This window comes from Rhamphochromis sp. 'chilingali', assembly GCF_963969265.1.
Source record: "Rhamphochromis sp. 'chilingali' genome assembly, chromosome: 3".
Lineage (NCBI taxonomy): Eukaryota > Metazoa > Chordata > Actinopteri > Cichliformes > Cichlidae > Rhamphochromis > Rhamphochromis sp. 'chilingali'.
This window is the reverse complement of record NC_137931.1, coordinates 21,813,639-21,831,583: the sequence shown is the minus strand read 5'-3', so window position 1 is coordinate 21,831,583 and position 17,945 is coordinate 21,813,639. Positions and strand designations below refer to the sequence as shown.

Here is a 17,945-nt window from a genome sequence, read left to right as displayed (position 1 = left end):
ATCACGAAAGGCTACAATGCTTGTTGTTAGTTACAACTAATGGTGTACCTGTGTGATTAGTGTCTCTGTGCACTTCTTGTGAACACGCTTATTGTTGTTTTGCCTTATTTGGTCCACAATTTGTCTTGTTTTCCTCCAGTATCCAACTATAATCCAAAAAAATAGTAGTTGCAAGAAAATTAACCCTCTTAGGTAGTTAAGAAAAAGAGCACAATAACTGGAGAATGGGGGAGTGTAACAGAGGGAGAAAAAGGAAGGGGTAGAAATAGGGTGAAAAGGGAAGTTGAAGAAAATACTAGAAGAGGAAGAGAGAATTGAAAGGTGATGTAAAAAGATGACACAAAGAAAAAATGTTAAAGAATTTAAAATGATAAGCTAAAGGAGGAAGAAAGAGAGAGGGAGGATCAGGAAGGACATTTCTCAGGGAGGAGGGGGTAAAAAGCGAAGGGGGAGGTACCTACAAATAGATCGACAAGCAGGTTCTGCTTCAGTTGCAGCTCTCACCAGGCTTTCTGCGAGCTCCAGCATTTCCTCCTAGAGTTCTTCAGCACACACTGCATCCTCTTACTGCCCAGGCTTTGCTTCCCACAAAGTCACTGAGTGCTCTTCTGCAAACATGGCGATGGAGAAGAAAGAGCTGCAGTTACTGAATAGCCTCTTTGCCACCTACATCAAGAAGGTCAATAATCAGGTGAATTATCAGGAGCACAATGAGTCCATCCATGGCATAGTTGAGGAGAAGATGAAGGAGCTGTTGAGCATGGCGCATGAAGAAGACAACGAGGAAATAATCAGGGAGCAGAAAACCTTAACATTGAGGTGGGAAGGGGCAAAAGGGGGCATTTGTGAGTCTTTATATTGATAATGTGATTATTATTATGTATACTGTTATTTTTTCACTGATAAATTCAAAACCTGTTTTGGATCCATAAACAGTCAACATCTTGCTGGAGATTAACTAGTATAGGCCTATTCTTACTTAACACTCACATGTAAAATAGTAAATGTAGAACTGTTTTTGACTTAAATAACTAAAACCGCAAATTATTTCCTGAGTTCTGTCTCGTGATATATCTCTCTCTCCTAACATGCCTTCCACCTCTCCTCTTCTTTTGTCTTTGGCCAAGAGCAGAATAGTTTCCACTGGCACTCTGTTGGCACACTGGAGGCCAGATCAGCAGTTCAATACAAAAATCACATTCTTGCTGTTTGATTTCACAAATATTTTGTGCCAGTGCCCTTCCTTATGCAACCCTTCCCATTTATCCAGAACCAGCACTAAGAGTACACTGGCTTGAATGAAACCAGTTGCTCATCAAAGGTTTTCTGTCTAAAACTCATCTGTGTATCTTACTGGCGTCCAGGTTGGAAGCTGAGAAAAAAAGAAGAGAAATTGCAGAAGACCAGTTAGATAGGATTATAAAGGTAATTTGTAATCTCCAATAATTTTATCTTTTTATTGTTATTAGCAGGGATGGACCCACTCAAACATTTTTTTTAAATATTAATTGGTTCATCTATAGTTTTCTGTTGTTTGATGGAATACTAAAACTGAAAAAGAAAAAAAATTGATAAATAATATAAAGCTGATCTTTGGTTCTGTTTAATCCTTTAATTACTTTGGTGTTGTATGGCAAACTATGGGTGATGTCTTTGTCAGCAAAAAGGCTGTAAACAGCCAAAAAACAGGACAAAGCTCAAAATTCATACCCTCTTTGTTTGTAATTTAATGCCACATTTTTCAAAGCCATCCTATGGACTTCATTTGTTTGGCCTGTAATTTGGTCCCTGGGTCATATTCTTGACACCACAGTTTTACAGGAATTGGAGTAGCAAAATGGAGAGTTGTTTAAAATATGTATGCTTTTTTTAAACTATTATAATGTTAGACTGCATGATGTAATGATATTTCATTAAAATAAATGCTTTTAATTTTGCAGGAGAAGGTTAAAGCTGAGCTGGACTGTGAGTTTCAGAAGAAACGCACTGGACTGCTGGAGCAGGAGATTCAGTTCTTGAAGGAGATCTATGAAGAGGTTCACTCCTCTTCTTCTTATTTTTTATGCTATATTCAGGATGATGTGTGTTTTTATACAATCTCTTCACAGATAAAAGACTGAAGTTCTCAGTTACAGCACTGTGCTGGTTCACTCCCATGGCTTACTAGGACAGAACAGAACATTAGCTATTATTAAGTGTATTAAACCCATCACATCTATGAATTGTAGGTAGATTTGTTCTAGCCTTCATCAAGAGCTGCCAAAGAGAACCATGAGAGGGTTTATTCTACTCTAAGGCTGGATATTAAGATGGCAAATTTATGTATTTTTGTAATTTAGCGCACTTAGAAATATCATTTTAAAGAACCTGACACAGTGATTAAAATTTGTTCTAAGTATGGTTTCAGTAATGGTTCTGATGCATTTAGTTGTTACCAGCTGTTAACAATGTTAACAGAGGTTAATCAATTAATGTGATGTGTACAGACAACAGCTCATATAGATAAATCCTAACTCTAAGCCTCTGTTTATCTTCACCTGTCTCCTCTTCTCCTGTAGAAGATCAATGAGCTGCAGAGTCAGAACCAGACTGAGACCGATAATAACAATTCAGACCTGATGGAAACACTGGAAAAGATCAGGGAGCGTGTTAAGAGGATCAGTCTTGAAAAACACCAGTCAAAGGTTGGAGATATGTTATCATTATTAACTGCTGTGGTAAAGATAAATTCTGCTACCCAAGAGCCTGAATTGAACTGTTTTTTATATAAATAAAAACATTAACCTTTGAACCTGGCATGATAAAACAGATGCAGAATATAGAGTCAGAGTTTGGGAGAATGAAAGAGAATATGACGAAACTGATGAACAACCTAAAAGGATATGAGCAAAGACTCAACAACAGCACGGACCTGGAGGCTGATATTGAACATTACGCAAAGTTGCTGGAAGAAATGAAAGAAAGGTGATGTTTTCAATTGTATTCAATAAGTTGACAGATTTTATTATCTGCTACATTGCTTCATCTTATAATTGTTGTTAAATTCAAGTGCTGTAATCATGGCTGGAGTACCTACCATTAAAGTTGTTGCTTTTAATCATTTACCTGGATGAAATCCAATCATTCTGGTTAAAGATTTTATATCTATGGATAGATAGAGCTGTGGCTACAATGTAGCTTGCCATCACCAGTGTGTGAATGTGTGTGTGAATGGGTGGATGACTGGATGTGTAAAGCGCTTTGGGGTCCTTAGGGACTAGAAAAGCGCTATACAAATACAGGCCATTTACCATTTTACCATCACATTATTATATTATTTATTAAATTATTTTTCAACGTTTTTCTTTTTGTCTTCACAGGATTAATACAGGGAAAAATGTGGATTCAGATGAAGGTAAGAACAAAGGTGTGAAGACTCTTTAACCAGCATACAAACCTCAATTTGTGTGAAATCACACTGTATTCACACTGAGTCAAATACACATAACTTACTGTTTAAATATAGATTTTTGTCCATCAAAAATCAAGTCCATCTGGAGATAAGCATAAACATACCAAAATAAAACATTAAGAAGGGCTGACTGAGCATACGATCAGATAATTGTGAAACTCTCAAACTCTGTACTGTCTGCTTAATAACAAGTATGATTCAGTGCAGAGAGGTCTATTAACGCATAGTGAGTGAGAAAGGTGACTGAAGAAGAATAGTCAATACATCATGGGAATCCGCCAATCATTAACATACATATCTAATTGCCATCACATCAGACGAAAATGTAGCTGTATAAACTTCAAGTATCTGCTTAATTTATCAAGACATCACATATTTGCAAAAGTGCTCCTCTGTGAAGAGGTAGTAGTTTATTTCATTGCAACCTGTAATACAAAAGGTTTGAAGTGTGAAATAAACTGCAATGGAGTTTGGTGGGGGGGGGGTGGTTCTTTTAAAACAAAGAGGGGCTAGCTCTTTAACTCCAGCCGATAAGACCATTTCCCACACCCATAAACATAAACTACTCTACACTCTTTTTATACTGCTGGCACTTTACTCGCTTACAGTTATTTACTCACCTTTCAGTGACTTTAATTTTAAAACTGTGTATATACTGTATATTCAGTGTATTTATTATCTCACTCTTACTGCCTGTTTATGCCCTGTCCGTATCTTCAACGTCATGGTGCTCTGTTGTATGTTAGTTGGCCCTTGGGGATAAATAAAGACTTTCTGATTCTGAAAACAAAGTTTGGGAACTACTGATGTAACTGAAAATAACAAGAACATGAAGGAAGCTGTGGTGTTTATAGCAGTGATTGAAAGGACTGTTGCATTGTTGAGCAGAAATGACGTTCCATCTTGTATTCACCTCCACCCTCCATCCTGTATTCACCCTGTTTACAACTGGCTCACAAGTACTGTTTGCAGCTACCACTAGATGGTGCTAGGGTGCATGCAAAGTTAAACACTCCGATTCCATTGCAGACTCAAATCCGGACAGTGGTTCCAGTGACAATGGGGTAAAATACTATTAATTTTATCTATTCATGTTTTTATTTCTTTGTGAAGTTTCGTGCGTGTGTGTGTGTGTGTGTGTGTGTGTGTGTGTGTGTGTGTGTGTGTGTGTGTGTGTGTGTGTGTGTTGTTTATGTTTTGAAATTTTCTTTCTTAAGAATCCTGACAGGTCGTTTTGTTTTAGAAAATGTAGGAAAAGAAATTCATCATCAAACAAATGGTACAGTTCTTAGGTCTTCGTTTCAAAGTGAATTATAAGAAGAGGAAGAATTAAAGCAGCTTTTTTCATGGCTCAGTGACACCAGACTATGAAAAATAAGTAGTTGTCTGGTGATTATGTTGAAAAGTGCTTTTTGCATTCAGCTACTGATTGCAAGTAGTTATAGCAACCAGGCAACCTGTCTCCAAAAACCTGCAGCCAGCCTCTGACTGCACTCTCAGACAAGACTGCAACATGCTGATATCAGTCTGAATCAGTCCACACTGATGAACACAAAAGAGGACTCAACTCAGCTGGTTGTATACGGGTTATATTCCTACATAAAAGCAAGGCTGCAGAGCGAGCAACTTTGTCATTTTGCAGTTAAATCACTGTCCAACAGCAACTATTAACATTATTTTCTGTGTTTCTGTTTGAAATCTGTGATATTGTGAATTGACTCTAAATCTAAATAGTTAATGTGAACATCTGTGTTTGCAGACAAAAACAGATTGTAGGTAATTATTACCTTAACCTGGTCAAATTACAGACTGACTCAGTCTTACTGCCCTTTTATGTTAGTTGATCTAACCGACAGTGAGTGGTTGCACACCTGCTCCCCATCTTTAAAGCAACCAATTCAAAGCCCACAAGATTACAAGTTCATTGCACATGCTAACAATAATTTTGCTCTATAGCCACTGTTTTTATTTTATTTTATTGTGACTATAGTATCAAACAGAGTATGAACTGATGGGCAGCAAAAGTTCCCAAACAAGATAAAAAAGGATTATTTTGATCCGTGAATTAGGTAAAGCTAGTCTGTGGAGCTGGATTTGAAAATAAAAATTATGAGCAAATGGCAAAAATTGTGTATGCATGACCAGATACAGCCGATCGATCCTTCCACCCCATTGGCCCATATTTATCATCTGTGTGACAATTTTCAAGATTATCTCAACCTGTTCAAAATATTTTGATATTAATGATGATTCAGTTTTAGTCACTTCAGTGTTTCTCACAATTCACTCATTTTTTTAAAGGCTCAGAAATTGAAGTCTTTAAGTTTAAGCTTGGACCACTTTTTTTTTAGTGATTTTTGATGGCCCCCAGTGGCAAAATGAAACAGCAAATTTCTTTCAGAAGCAGCCCTTTTTTCTTATTTTTGAAAATGTTGCCAAAATAAGTGGCAGAATGCCCCCAGCCCTTTACCTGATTTCAGTCACCTTTAGAGGTAGATGGTAGTTTGACCTCTGACCTCAGTTGTCAGCCTTTAAAATTACAACTTCACTCGCCTCTGTGATGCCTTGTGATCCACACGTAGCGACCATTGGGAACACGCTACACCAGCAGCTTTAAAGTTTTGTTACAAGATAAAATTTCTATTTTTTTCTGGATAAATATAAAAACTACTTTAATCTTTCTGTCAGTGCTGTTGTAGTTTCTATGTGTTTAGGGCAGAGCCTTTACTCGCTTTCAGATAGCTAACAAGCATTCAGACAGAGAAGCCATCTGATAAAAATCTGATATAGTCGGTGTAATCTTTCTAATGTTTTTCTCCTACAGGACGAATCAGAGTAAATCCAGTCATCAATATAACAGCAGAAAATATGACAACTGGCAGGAGAGAAGAAGAATAATTTAAAAAACAAAACAAAACACTAATCTGTCTTTTCTTGGTGGTATAATTGTAAAGCTGTGCTTCTAAACTTATTTGATCATTGAGTGGTGGGATTTTTTCAGTAGGCCAACCATGCACTAACATGAACTTGTGTTAACTTTTAATTGATTGATAGAAGAACATTTTATGGGATAGGACAGTTTGGGTCACTCTGTCAGTGAAGAAGTCGATGAGAGTGACAGTGATGACCCCAAAATCTGATCTGAGCAGCAGTTAGGGGGTCAGGGGTCAGTTAAGGGTCAGACATATGTGCTGTGTGTGGAAAAGCAATAGCTGTTTATTGTTAATGTGAATGATAGCGTATATGTGCGTGTGTGTGTCAAGAGCTCGGAGAGGACTTCATGATAACCTCATGTAAAGTATCAGCATGCAAAGGTCCTTCGAGAATCAAATGACAGAAATGTAGCATCCACTTCTGATTCAATGTCAGACATACAGAGACATACAATCTCACACGCAGACTCACCTATGTATGTATGAGCACACACATTTGTTTGGTTGTTGGATTAAAAGCTTATATGAAGATTAAATTGGTGTTTTTTCCAATTAAAATAAAATGTTTCAAATAATTTGTTCGCCTAAATCTCCATGAGCATTCACACTGGAAAATGTTGTATTCCCTGACTGGTTGACAAGTGGTTGCTGATAGTTGCTGGCTGGAATTGGGCTAAACTGGTCATGAAGAAAATGCTACACCAACAATTCCATGTAATTGCTTTGATTACTAGCAGACTGCTGCGGTCAGCTCTCGTTTGCATGGATCATTGTGACTTGTCTGCAGACACTCGCTCTGTAGTTTTCACTCTGTAGTGAAACCTGAAGTGTTTGCAGACAGGTTACAGTCTTCCACACAAACGCCTGGCAACCTGCTAGCAATCCAAGCAATCAGGAGGACTTCAGTGCAATCAGAAGTGCTGGTCTGTTACCATTTTATACTACTAACTAACTGCCAGGAACTTGCCCCAACAAATTACCAAATGGTCTTGGAATACCAGTTGGAATTTTCCTAGCAAGTGGTCACTGACCAGGTGACTGGCTTTAGCAACTGATTTCACAGCAACTGGCACAAGATGAAATTGGTCACAAAATTACTATGCACCAAAAACATTCCTAGCACTGCTTTGATGGCTAGCAGATTTCTACAGCTGCCCAGAATTTGTGTGGAAGTCACCCACTTGTACCCAAATACTTACCTGCTTACCAAGTAGCAGTGAAACTTGCCGCAACCATACACAAAATACATATTTTTCCATGGCAAACGGCGAGTTTCTCATACAAAAAGAAAAAGACCCTCAGAGATTGGGTGAAATTCTCTTAAATAAACATTAACAAAAGGAAAGATCAGACATGTTTCTGCTAAAAGCAAACTATGGCACAAAATTCTGCCCATAGCAAACCACCAGCTCTGAAACCAAAGGAAAGTTCACGACCCTGATCACAGATGTACTGAGTGTGCCCGTTCAGGCTGCTCAACAGTCTGTAAAGGAGCATCCACACAGTGAGCAATTCACTCATATCTTAGGCTCCAGTTGCCTAGGTAACCCTTTAACGTATTTGCCACCCAGTCATATGTCGATCAACTGTATCTATTTTTCTTATTGGTGAGTCAGGACCTGGTTATTTTGTGTCACCAGCAGTTATTCCAACCAAGGTAGCTGTTATAGTCCCTAGTTGACAAGTTGACAAACCACTTCCTTCTGGATGCCCCCTAAGTGTTCAGATGTACGTACATTAATACAGTTGTATAGCGGCCAAAAGACATTCCTGAGGCACCAATTATAGGCCACCTTTACACATGTTAATATGACAAAAACAGAGGAGGATTGCATGATGGAGGTTGATGACAAAGACAATAGTTTGATCCACAACCTCTGATTACAGGAAGCTCCTTACAACAGATGTTCGCCCTCTTGGTCAGCGTAGAGAAACAGATCTTTCTCCTCAATTTAAATTTAAAAGGTCGAACACACCATTTTCCATAAGCATTTACCACAGTAATAGTGCAAATAGTATAGTATATAAAGGATGAGCTAAATTGTATGTGTATGCGTATCGGCACTAAAATGTACAGATGAGGAGGAGGAGAAGAATAAAAGGTGTCTGGAGATGAAGTTAAAGATCAGAAGAGCGATATGAGAGATGTTAAGGAAAAGGGCAGAAAGAAAGAAATGAGGGAGCCAACAATAGACTATGTTTCATGCCTACATGGCATTGCTTTAAAAGACCAATCATTTTACATTTTATTGTACACAGGCCCATTGGAACACATGCTTTAATGATCATAGTCATAATTCAGTTTAATAAAAGCATGGAGTTACTGGCCTACAGTGATGATTGCACTCTCCTTACAGAAAATAATTAAATAAAACAAATAAATACATCCCACTCGAAAGAAACCACTAAATGTGACTTTTAAGAAAAGAAAGTGTTTAAATATAACAATCAAATGGTAAAAAAAAGGGGAAAAAAATCCCACTTCCACCCAAAAAAGGTAGTAAGTGTTGTGTTTTTTTTATGTACAAATTTCACATCGATGTACATGAAAGGGTGCAGGGTGTTCAGTGCCACACAGGATTGGGTGGACGGAGGGGTGAGATCATGCATGTCAGGTGAGAAATAGAAACACCCCCCCTCCGCACTCACGTGTCTGCTTTTCCTTTAAAAAGGCGGCAACAATAACAAAGTATTCACATTTTCACTGGTGACAAAAATGTTATGTTTTCCCAAATAAAGAAGGTCAATGCACATGATGGAAAGAGTTGCTCTAAATACAAGTTTCTATGGCCATTAGTCCATTTTGTCACTCAGACCTGTGAGCTTTGTTTACACTAGCACCTCAGCTGGGTCTGTCTACGGTGCAAACAGGCACATTTCTGAGATTTCGTTTGACAGATACCTAAACCATCACTGAGAAAACCTTTTAATTTATTATACTGGAAAATAACCAATACCTGAAACACAATCTCTCAATCAGCTCAGGTTAAATTAGGTTAAATTAAAAAAACAAACAAACAGCTATAATAACCCTGAAATATTATGTAAATGTTAAAGGAACATTAGAAAACAAAAAACCCTCAAATTTACTTATTAAATCTTTATCTGCTCTCTTTTCAAAAGTTGGTTACAGGGCAGATAAACTGTTATTTGAATCAAAAAGTCAATGCTAGCAAGCTAGGCTAATTTCCTTCCATAGTAAAGCAGGCTAACTAGTTTTTACTTAAAAAGTTGACATTAGTTAGCCTATCATGCTAACATCAATGATAATTCCCGCCATGTTTTTATTAGTGTCGTTATTTGTAATCGAGCTTTTACTTTCTTAACACTATTGTATCAGTAAATAATGACTACAGCTATGTGAGAACTGGAATAAACAAATTCTTTTTAAATTATTCATATTTAAGAAACTAAAAATGTAACATTGGCATTAATTTCTGCCACTCTTCAGTTATGTTACCTCCATTATCATACAGCTATTAAATGATAATAAATGATTATTTTATCTGATAACATTAGTTTTCTTGATCCTGTTTCAATTATGGTAAATGAGTTGTCTAACAAATGAAATTTAATTTATGTTCACTTTTATGGCATAACAAACAAAAAAATTCAGCTATTCTGTCATTGACCATCCTCTGCCAAGTTCTACACAAAGGTAAATGGTAGAGTGAAAAAGAAATCTGTTTTACACGTGAAACTGATCTCTTAGAGAATAAGTTCAGGACACAAAATGAGCAAGATTTATATTTTCCAGCACTGAGAATCCGCAAAATCAGATCTTCTGAGGTGCCAGTGTAAATAAAACCACATTTATCCACACATCTGTGAAAACAACAAGCTCACCTCTAAAAAGTCTTTTAACCCTGCTTTTTGTAGCTCCCTGGCTACCACCCCTCACTGAATTTTTTTTTTTCCACTTTTAATGCAAGAAGAAGCCACTGGTGGGATATCTGCCAGTAACCGCTCTCCTGATGCTAAACTTTACAGTCCAAGGAGGGGCAAGGCACCCGTTTAAACAGATTCCCTGGCCTTCAGAGCAGTTGGCCGCTTGAAGTAGTGTGTCGTCCAGCACCAAGGGTGGCAAAGGGTTTTCCCCTCTTTAAATGTGACAGTTACGAAATCTTTCCTCATTTCAAAGAGGATGTATGTAGTCCGGATGGCACAGAGAGCAAATAGAGTATCTCAGTTTGCTGTGAAGGGTCATTACCTCCCCTTAAAGACAATGTTGACTGGACCTTTAATTCGACTTCCACTTGCTTCTGTAACATCAGTGGTAGAAACTATTAACAACGAATCTTCATTATTTTTGTTAGAACCTGAGGAGGGTTTGCACTGAAGCTCCAATCCCTGGTTTGAGTTGAGATGGTGGCAGACAGGTTGGGGATGAGTCCAGCAGGTTGTTTTGGGCTTCCACATCAATCTTTAAAATTGTAGCTGCGGTTTTTGTGATGTTAAGTACATGCATGCATTTGTGCGTTTGGACGATGAAAAGAGGTCAGCTAACCTCGGCACCACACTGGTGGCTCCAGCAAGAGGTTTATAATCCAAAATTTATTTAGGGAAACAGTCAAATGTGTTTGCATTTCAGGTAAATCCAGCCCTACATATTTTTTCCATCCTCTTAGGTGTGTAATGGTTTGTTCTAGCACAGGTGTGATTATAGAGACGTACATCTCTCTGGGTAAGTGGTATGTTCAGGCATCTGGGGGGTTCTGGAGTGGTTAGACCCGTAGCGAAGGTCCTGCTGCTCCAGTGAGTGGCGTTGTGGATCCACAGTCATAGCCCATCTCCACTACGGCATGGGAGCCCCCGACTAGCCGGCCTGGAAAGGGCTGTGCCTGTACCTGCCGATCTCTAAAACTCTGGATGTAGCTCTAGAAAGAACAAAAAGTTTATAAAGTTAGTCTGGTTCCTTCTTTTTATTGCCAGTCTTAGCAAATGGCAGGATAACTTCAAAATCACTACTTGCCCAATTGGTTGTCTCTAAGCTATTGAAATGTGTTGGAAATTTGATCATCTGGTTAAAACAATGTTTGACTGTGGTCACATAACCTACTGTTACCTATTTATTCTACACAATGCCTGGTTTCAGGGTCCTTGGCTGAAAAACAATCAAAATCATCTCCCTGCTTCACTATTGGTATGAGTTGTTTGCACTGATGGTGCTGTGCATTATGGCCAAAAATCTTCACTTTAGTCTGTCTAACGGACATAATACAGAAATCTTTTGGTTTGTTCAGATACTGGATCAGATTATTATTATCATGATATGTAAAGCCTCAGAATTCAAAGAGACTTTCTTTTCAGCAAAGGGTGAGCCGAGTGGAAATTCTAGTTTGCTAGCTTGCTATATTGGTTCACTAGGTAATACATGACACTTGTGTATATTTTAAAACAGAATAAATTTTAGCCATCAGTAAATCATGTAATGGACCAACAAAAAAAATATATACAACTGATGTTTACGTTTTTCAGTGACAGCTCACAAGGGGACAGTTCGCCAGCTAGCTATAAAGTAACTTAATTAAATGGTAGATATCTGACAATGGTACTTGATCAGTCTTGTTTTTAGGATATTGATAAGCATTTAGTATATATGAATTAGGACAGTCTTGTCTACATCTTATTATTGTATAATGACCTTGAGTATAGTTATATAAGGTTTCACACTGATTTCTATTTTTTTCTAGAATTCAGTGACAGACTATTTCCTTTAAATAACTGTGCTATTTGTTTCAAGGCCAAAAATTTTCATTCAACAGTATGATTACTGGTCCTCACAGGAGAGAGGACGTCGGTATCGTAGCGGCGGATAGGGTTGGGTTTGCGGCGGTAGGCGGGCTCCGTGTGCAGTTGTTTGGATTGGTGTTGATGGTGTGAAGAGGAGCCATGTTGCTGCTTCTTCTTCTTCTTGTTGCGGTAGCGGTCATCCCGCTGGCGAATGCGCATCACCTGCATCCTCCGCTGCTGGCGGCTGATGATTACTGAGGAGAACAAAGGGAGGCTAATAAGGAAAGATGATTTTTTGTTTTTCAAAGCTAAAAACAGAGGCAATGTTGATATCTATCTATATTCTATATACTTTTCTATGTGAAAATTAGGTTCATCTTATTAAAAACTTAGGGGACCTTTACGGGTGCTCTTGAGGAACTCAGATCAGATCAGATTTGAGTTTTGAAGAGATTCTCACTTAGATGTACGACAACTTAAAAATATTCAACCCTCAAATAATTTTTTTTAAATTAATGCATTTTGTCAGAAGTGAATATAACATATACTTCTGCTGAAAACTGCTGAAGTCTAGTCAGGACATTACAAGCTGATACAGGAGTTCCATTAAAGAGCAACAAAAATCAGGCTTTTATTGTATTTGTAAATGCTGCATTTAGAACCAAATCACTGCAGAAAAGCTCCAGAGCTGCTCTAATATTTTGTGTGTAACCAGCGGATATCCAGGTTAAGACTTCCTGTTGTGTTCACCTGTCTTGGTTTATCAATTTTAAAAAGCTAAGAAAAAGTGTAACCATCCTCAGATCATTGATGTTTAAATTTCAGCATGCGTTTTCCTTTTTCCCTCTTAATAAGAGAGTTTTTACAAGCAAACAAGCAAAGCCTGCTTAAACTTGATTGGTCAGTAATACTTGGCCAGGGTTAAAGTAAAATTTGACAGGTGGGGAAATCCCAAACTCTGGCATAGCTGTCATGGACCTCGAAATAACTTATTGTTGGTTTAGCTAATTAAATTCTATATTTTACATGTCCCAAACACATTTAGTTTAGACTTCAGATGTAATAAATGAACATTAAATCATTTGTTTTGGTGTGAGATAATTCTCACATTTTAGAGTTAGCTTTATCTAATGTACAGGGTGGGCCATTTATATGAATACACCGTAATAACATGGGAATGGTTGGTGATATTAAAGTCCTGTTTGTAGCACATTAGTATATGTGAGGGGGCAAACTCCTCAAGATGGGTGGTAGGGCTGGGCCATATCATACCGTTCACCGTAATACCGGTATAATGTTGGGCAACGACAAGAAAATGAAATATGGCGATAGAATATGGGTAAAACGCGCATGCACAGTGCCTTTGTTTTCATACACACATGGCGGAAAAAGCATGGCAGCGAATGAGAAGAGCGAAAGTGGATCGTTGAATGAAACGGATGAACCAGAACTGGTTTGTAAAAATGCTGCAACTTCAGTGGTGTGGAACTGGTTTAGCTTTCATCCGTCAGATACACAACAAAGCACTATTTTTGTTAGAGCATGCTAGCAGGCCGTCGTTATTACCATGTTGTTTGGAAAAAAATACGGCACACTTAAAATCAATCCTTTGATTTTTCTGAAAATCGACAGTGCCCCTTATAATCCCGTGTGTATATATATATATATATTAGGGGTGCAACGATATTCGTATCGATATTGAACCGTTCGATACAGTACTTTCGGTTCGGTACGCATATGTATCGAACAATACAACATTTGTAATTTATTTTATCAACTTTCCTTCTGACGATGCTGTCTGTGTTGAGCGCTCAGTGAATCTGCGTTCGACTACTCCGCCTAGGCTGCACTGTCGAGCGCAGATCCACTGAGCGCTCAACACAGACAGCATAGTCAGAAGGAAGAGCGCAGGGCACCGCCCCCACCCTCATTCAGATCTGGCGTTTGGAATTATTTTGGTTTTCATGTGACGTATGACCCTGAAGGTAAGCGAGTCATGGACTAAAGTAAAACAGTATGTTGGATGTGCCGTGCAATGCTCAATTACATGGGTGGGAACTAGTGTGTTAGCGCAGTTAGCTCGTTAACGTGTTGGCCGTCTAGCCCCATGCACGGGGCGATCGGCGGTAGCTCGTTAACGGAGATTTGCCGTGTTGTGGCGTTAAGGTCATTTCAACGAGATTAACCTGAAAGCACTAGTGGGAACACAACAAATATGACTGCACATTTACGCCGACATCATCCTAGTGCAAAGACAAAAACAACAAGCATGCTACTAACTTTAGCCGAGTCATTTAGACAGCTGTTAGCACATGATTCTCCTTATGCTGCTGAGAATATAGCCCAGAAGAAGCGGATAGTATAGCTTTTATTTTGGAAAGAGCCATTTCTCTGTAATAAACTCTCTTTTCCAAAGATGAGTGATTCCTCAATCAGATACAGGGCTTGCAATATCGCTAGCCCGACGTCCCGGAGCTAGCGATTTTTTCAGTCGGGCTACCAAAATCTATCTCTTCCCTGCCCGTCGGGCTATTGTAGGAAGGAAAAATATATGTCAATGCTTTTGCATTCTTTCAGAAATGTAGCTGGGTAATTATGTCATTGGCATCGGTGAGCCACTGTCAATATGTGACATATTGAAATCGCGTTTGAATTTGCGCTTGTTTTTTTGCTTTCACTTTGCAATCATGCGAACTGTGTATAGAGAGCGACAGCACTGATCTGTGAGTGATGATAATTTGTGCACCAATTCCTCTGACATCGTCTTATTAATCGTTAGCTTACTATGCAAACATGACAAGTGAAATCTCCCGCAGCAAGCTTAAACATGTGAGAGGTTGATCGCGCAGAGAATCGCTGAGCTTATGTGAGTGCGTGTGTAAAAGCATTTCAGTTAGGGTTAAATTTAAAAACTGTACTTTTGAGTTAAAATATATATTTATAATTTTAATAAATGACAAATTAAAAAGGCATGAACATTTTTTTTGTATCGAAAAAATATCGAACCGTGACACCAAAGTATCAAACCGAACCGAACCGTGAATTTTGTGTATCGTTGCACCCCTAATATATATATATATATATATATATATATATATATATATATATATATATATATATATATATATATATATATATATATATATAAATGTATAATATACATTGCAAACCCACAACAAAAGATACATTATTGTATTTATTGCCACCATAATCTATAAGATTATATCATAATTTAAAGGTAAGATTTATATTTTGCTTTATAAATCTATATGTGCTAAATAATTAGTATATAAATCTTTTAAATAAATATACTGGAATGAACCCCCTGCTCTCCTTTAGACTCATTCGTACAGGTATGTCTTCTAGGAAGAAAAATGGTGAACTGCTACAGTCAGCAGCAAACCAGAGCCAAGCACCACAAATATACACTGGAACCAGCTTTCCTCACCCTTGGTATGGGAGTATCCTTCAGCGGTCACCTTCCACTGGACCACGACACCCAGCAGGGTGAGGGCAGGCCACACTCCGAGGACCACCCATGTCATCCAGCACACAGGCTTTCCAGACTCTGCTTTAATCCGTTCATACATGTACAGCACAAGGGCAAAGAGCTCCACGAAGTAGTCCAAAGCCACCGTGATGACGGCTGCCCCGAACACCGCTGTAGACAGGGTTGTAAACAGACGCTGCCACTGCAGGGTGAGCACAGCAAACAGCATGCCCAGGCCAAGCAGCACGCCCAGGGGCACCCAGACAGAGCGCGGCGGGCTGTCAGAAAGCTCCTCCATGCCGATCAGGGTAGCCACGGCCACCAGCAGGCCAAGCAGCAGGCCCACCATGAAGAGGCCCACGCTCCGAACCAGCATGGTGACCAGGCCGCAGAGCGTCCCGATGCCCAGGCCAATGCCCACTGAGGCCTCCACGCTCAGCTGGGTGTCCAGCACGCGCTCCTTGTAGCAGAGCATAAAGATAACGACGGAGCCGAACATCAGGCCCGTAAGGAACATAACCGCCTTGAAGCAGCGATATCCTGAAAAAAAAAGAGCCAGAAACACATGACCTCAACAACAGGTCTTAAATAGAACAAAGAACAACTGCTGCTGCTGCATTAACATCACCTGTTCAACTCACCAAAGAAACAGTAAATGATGCCAAAGAGACAACACATCGAGCAGACAACGGAGGGAACCACTTTGTAATGCCCACGAGCGGCCTCGCAGCCGTCCATCCGATCAGGGCCCAGCTCCAGGTCAGGCTGTGCCAGCATCGTCTCCAGTGTGGTTGTCATCGTGAACAGGTAGTAGAGAAAAGGAAGGGGAAGGAGGACAAATTGAGGAGGAGAAAAGGTGATCAGGAGGGAGGTGAGGGGCAAGCGAGGTTATGGAGCACTGTCCAGGTCCATGGTTTTACCTGCGGATAGAGAAGAAGAAAAGGGATAAGGCAACAATATAAGAGTTGAAGTTAAGCACTGTAGAGCCCACCAAATGGAGGTCTGCACTAGCTGTGAAACCACCCTTAAAGGTTTTAAAACTGATATGATGCATAAATGCATTATTGAAAACAGTAATACAAACCCAAGAGGGTATGAAGATGCACAATATGCTGTGAAACTTAGCCAACACGTTTTTTTTAATGGTTGTTTTCCAGCGAGTCAGTCTCAAATAGTCCTATTTTTAACAGCGTGATTTCCCAGTCTGACATATAAGTTCCATTTCTAATAGGTGTTCAAAACCCACATTGTTCACCCGAATGTCTACAACTCTGTGCTCTGTGTTGATGGCCGCTAATTCTGCATGACCCAAATCTTTCATCTGTTGGTTTACGCGTTTTGTTACCTGGAATTTTGAGTATCCTTACTTGACTTCAATCCATTTGATGTTTGTTCGGTTTCCTTTTACGACAGCCTTTTACAATCTGCTGTAGCAGGCTGCCAACTTAACTGAACAAGCTATATTTATTTATTCATGCAGCACTCTTCAGAGGCACCACAGTCTCTAAGACAGACAAAAATGTAAGCAAAGAACAGGACAGGAGATCCCTTCAGTTGAGCAAGTAACGCTGTGAGCTTGTGTTTGACAAATTTGTCATTAACCTACTTCTCTTGCAATTTCTAGTAGCTGTTTAAAGAAACTGGTTCACTGGCATGGCAAGAATTAAAAAAAAAAAAAAAAGCTGTGTGATATAAACACTCACCAGCTTCTTCACCGGGCAGACCTATTTAAATAGCTAATCAGCTTCCAGCTCAGATCATCTCAAACTCAAATGGCCTCCACGGTCACTAGATCTCAGTCCAAGACAGGATTTTAGGATGTGGGGGAGAGGGAGATTATCATCTTGAATGAGCACCAACTATATGATGCCATCATTTCAACATGGAGCAAAATCTCTGAGCAATGGTTCCAGCACCTTGTTGAATCCATCCGATGAAGAATTAGAGAATCTCTGAAGATAAAAGGGAGTCCAAACCCAGAACTACTGATGTTTTCTGCCCAAACTACTTGAATTGACTGAGCTGATACAATATACATGTGCTGCAAGCAGGCTGGATCTAAGCATTCTTATCCATTCAAGCGACCTCAGCTCTGCCTGTACAACCTCTATAAGCATCCTCATACATTATCGGTTTATATTTGTTTATCTGTAACAATGCAGTGATTCATTGCGTTTCATTAAGTGATCAATCTTCCCAAAGGCTTCACCAGCCACTGCTTTGTTTACTTTCCTCGTCTGCATTCCAGTGCAGGCCTCTGTTTGAAGCTCAGGTAAATAAATTCGCCTTGCCTTTGTCCTTCTTCGCGCCCGTCCTCGTTTGTTCTTTATCGTTTTCC

General features: G+C 39.2%; 2 protein-coding genes across 2 annotated transcripts in view; one reads left to right on the top strand and one right to left on the bottom strand.

Annotated features, from left to right (window-relative positions):
• The first annotated feature begins 481 nt into the window (after positions 1 to 481).
• LOC308393652 (low molecular weight neuronal intermediate filament-like) lies at positions 482 to 6,959 on the top strand. The gene is made up of 8 exons (XM_080877607.1): positions 482 to 819; positions 1,365 to 1,425; positions 1,941 to 2,036; positions 2,559 to 2,684; positions 2,810 to 2,964; positions 3,360 to 3,394; positions 4,481 to 4,515; positions 6,276 to 6,959. Exons 1-8 carry the CDS (start codon positions 617 to 619, stop codon positions 6,288 to 6,290), a joined length of 726 nt encoding a protein of 241 aa, XP_080733733.1. The 5' UTR covers positions 482 to 616; the 3' UTR covers positions 6,291 to 6,959.
• A 1,736-nt stretch (positions 6,960 to 8,695) lies between these two features.
• Positions 8,696 to 17,945, bottom strand: part of tmem198ab (transmembrane protein 198ab) — a 39,951-nt gene continuing 30,701 nt past the window's right edge. The window contains exons 2-5 of the mRNA XM_080877838.1: positions 16,249 to 16,527; positions 15,566 to 16,147; positions 12,169 to 12,371; positions 8,696 to 11,261 (exon numbers count right to left, since the gene is read on the bottom strand). Coding sequence (XP_080733964.1) covers positions 11,109 to 11,261; positions 12,169 to 12,371; positions 15,566 to 16,147; positions 16,249 to 16,405 — 1,095 coding nt within the window. The 5' untranslated portion in view covers positions 16,406 to 16,527 and the 3' untranslated portion in view covers positions 8,696 to 11,108. The remainder of the gene's footprint in view (positions 11,262 to 12,168; positions 12,372 to 15,565; positions 16,148 to 16,248; positions 16,528 to 17,945) is intronic.

Excerpts from the sequence above, each read along its gene's own strand:
- LOC308393652 (XM_080877607.1), top strand. The coding sequence starts at position 617 with ATGGCGATGGAGAAGAAAGAGCTGCAGTTACTGAATAGCCTCTTTGCC. Across the intron at positions 1,426-1,940 it reads AGTTAGATAGGATTATAAAG|GAGAAGGTTAAAGCTGAGCT; the intron begins GTAATTTGTAAT and ends TTAATTTTGCAG. Across the intron at positions 2,685-2,809 it reads TTGAAAAACACCAGTCAAAG|ATGCAGAATATAGAGTCAGA; the intron begins GTTGGAGATATG and ends ATGATAAAACAG.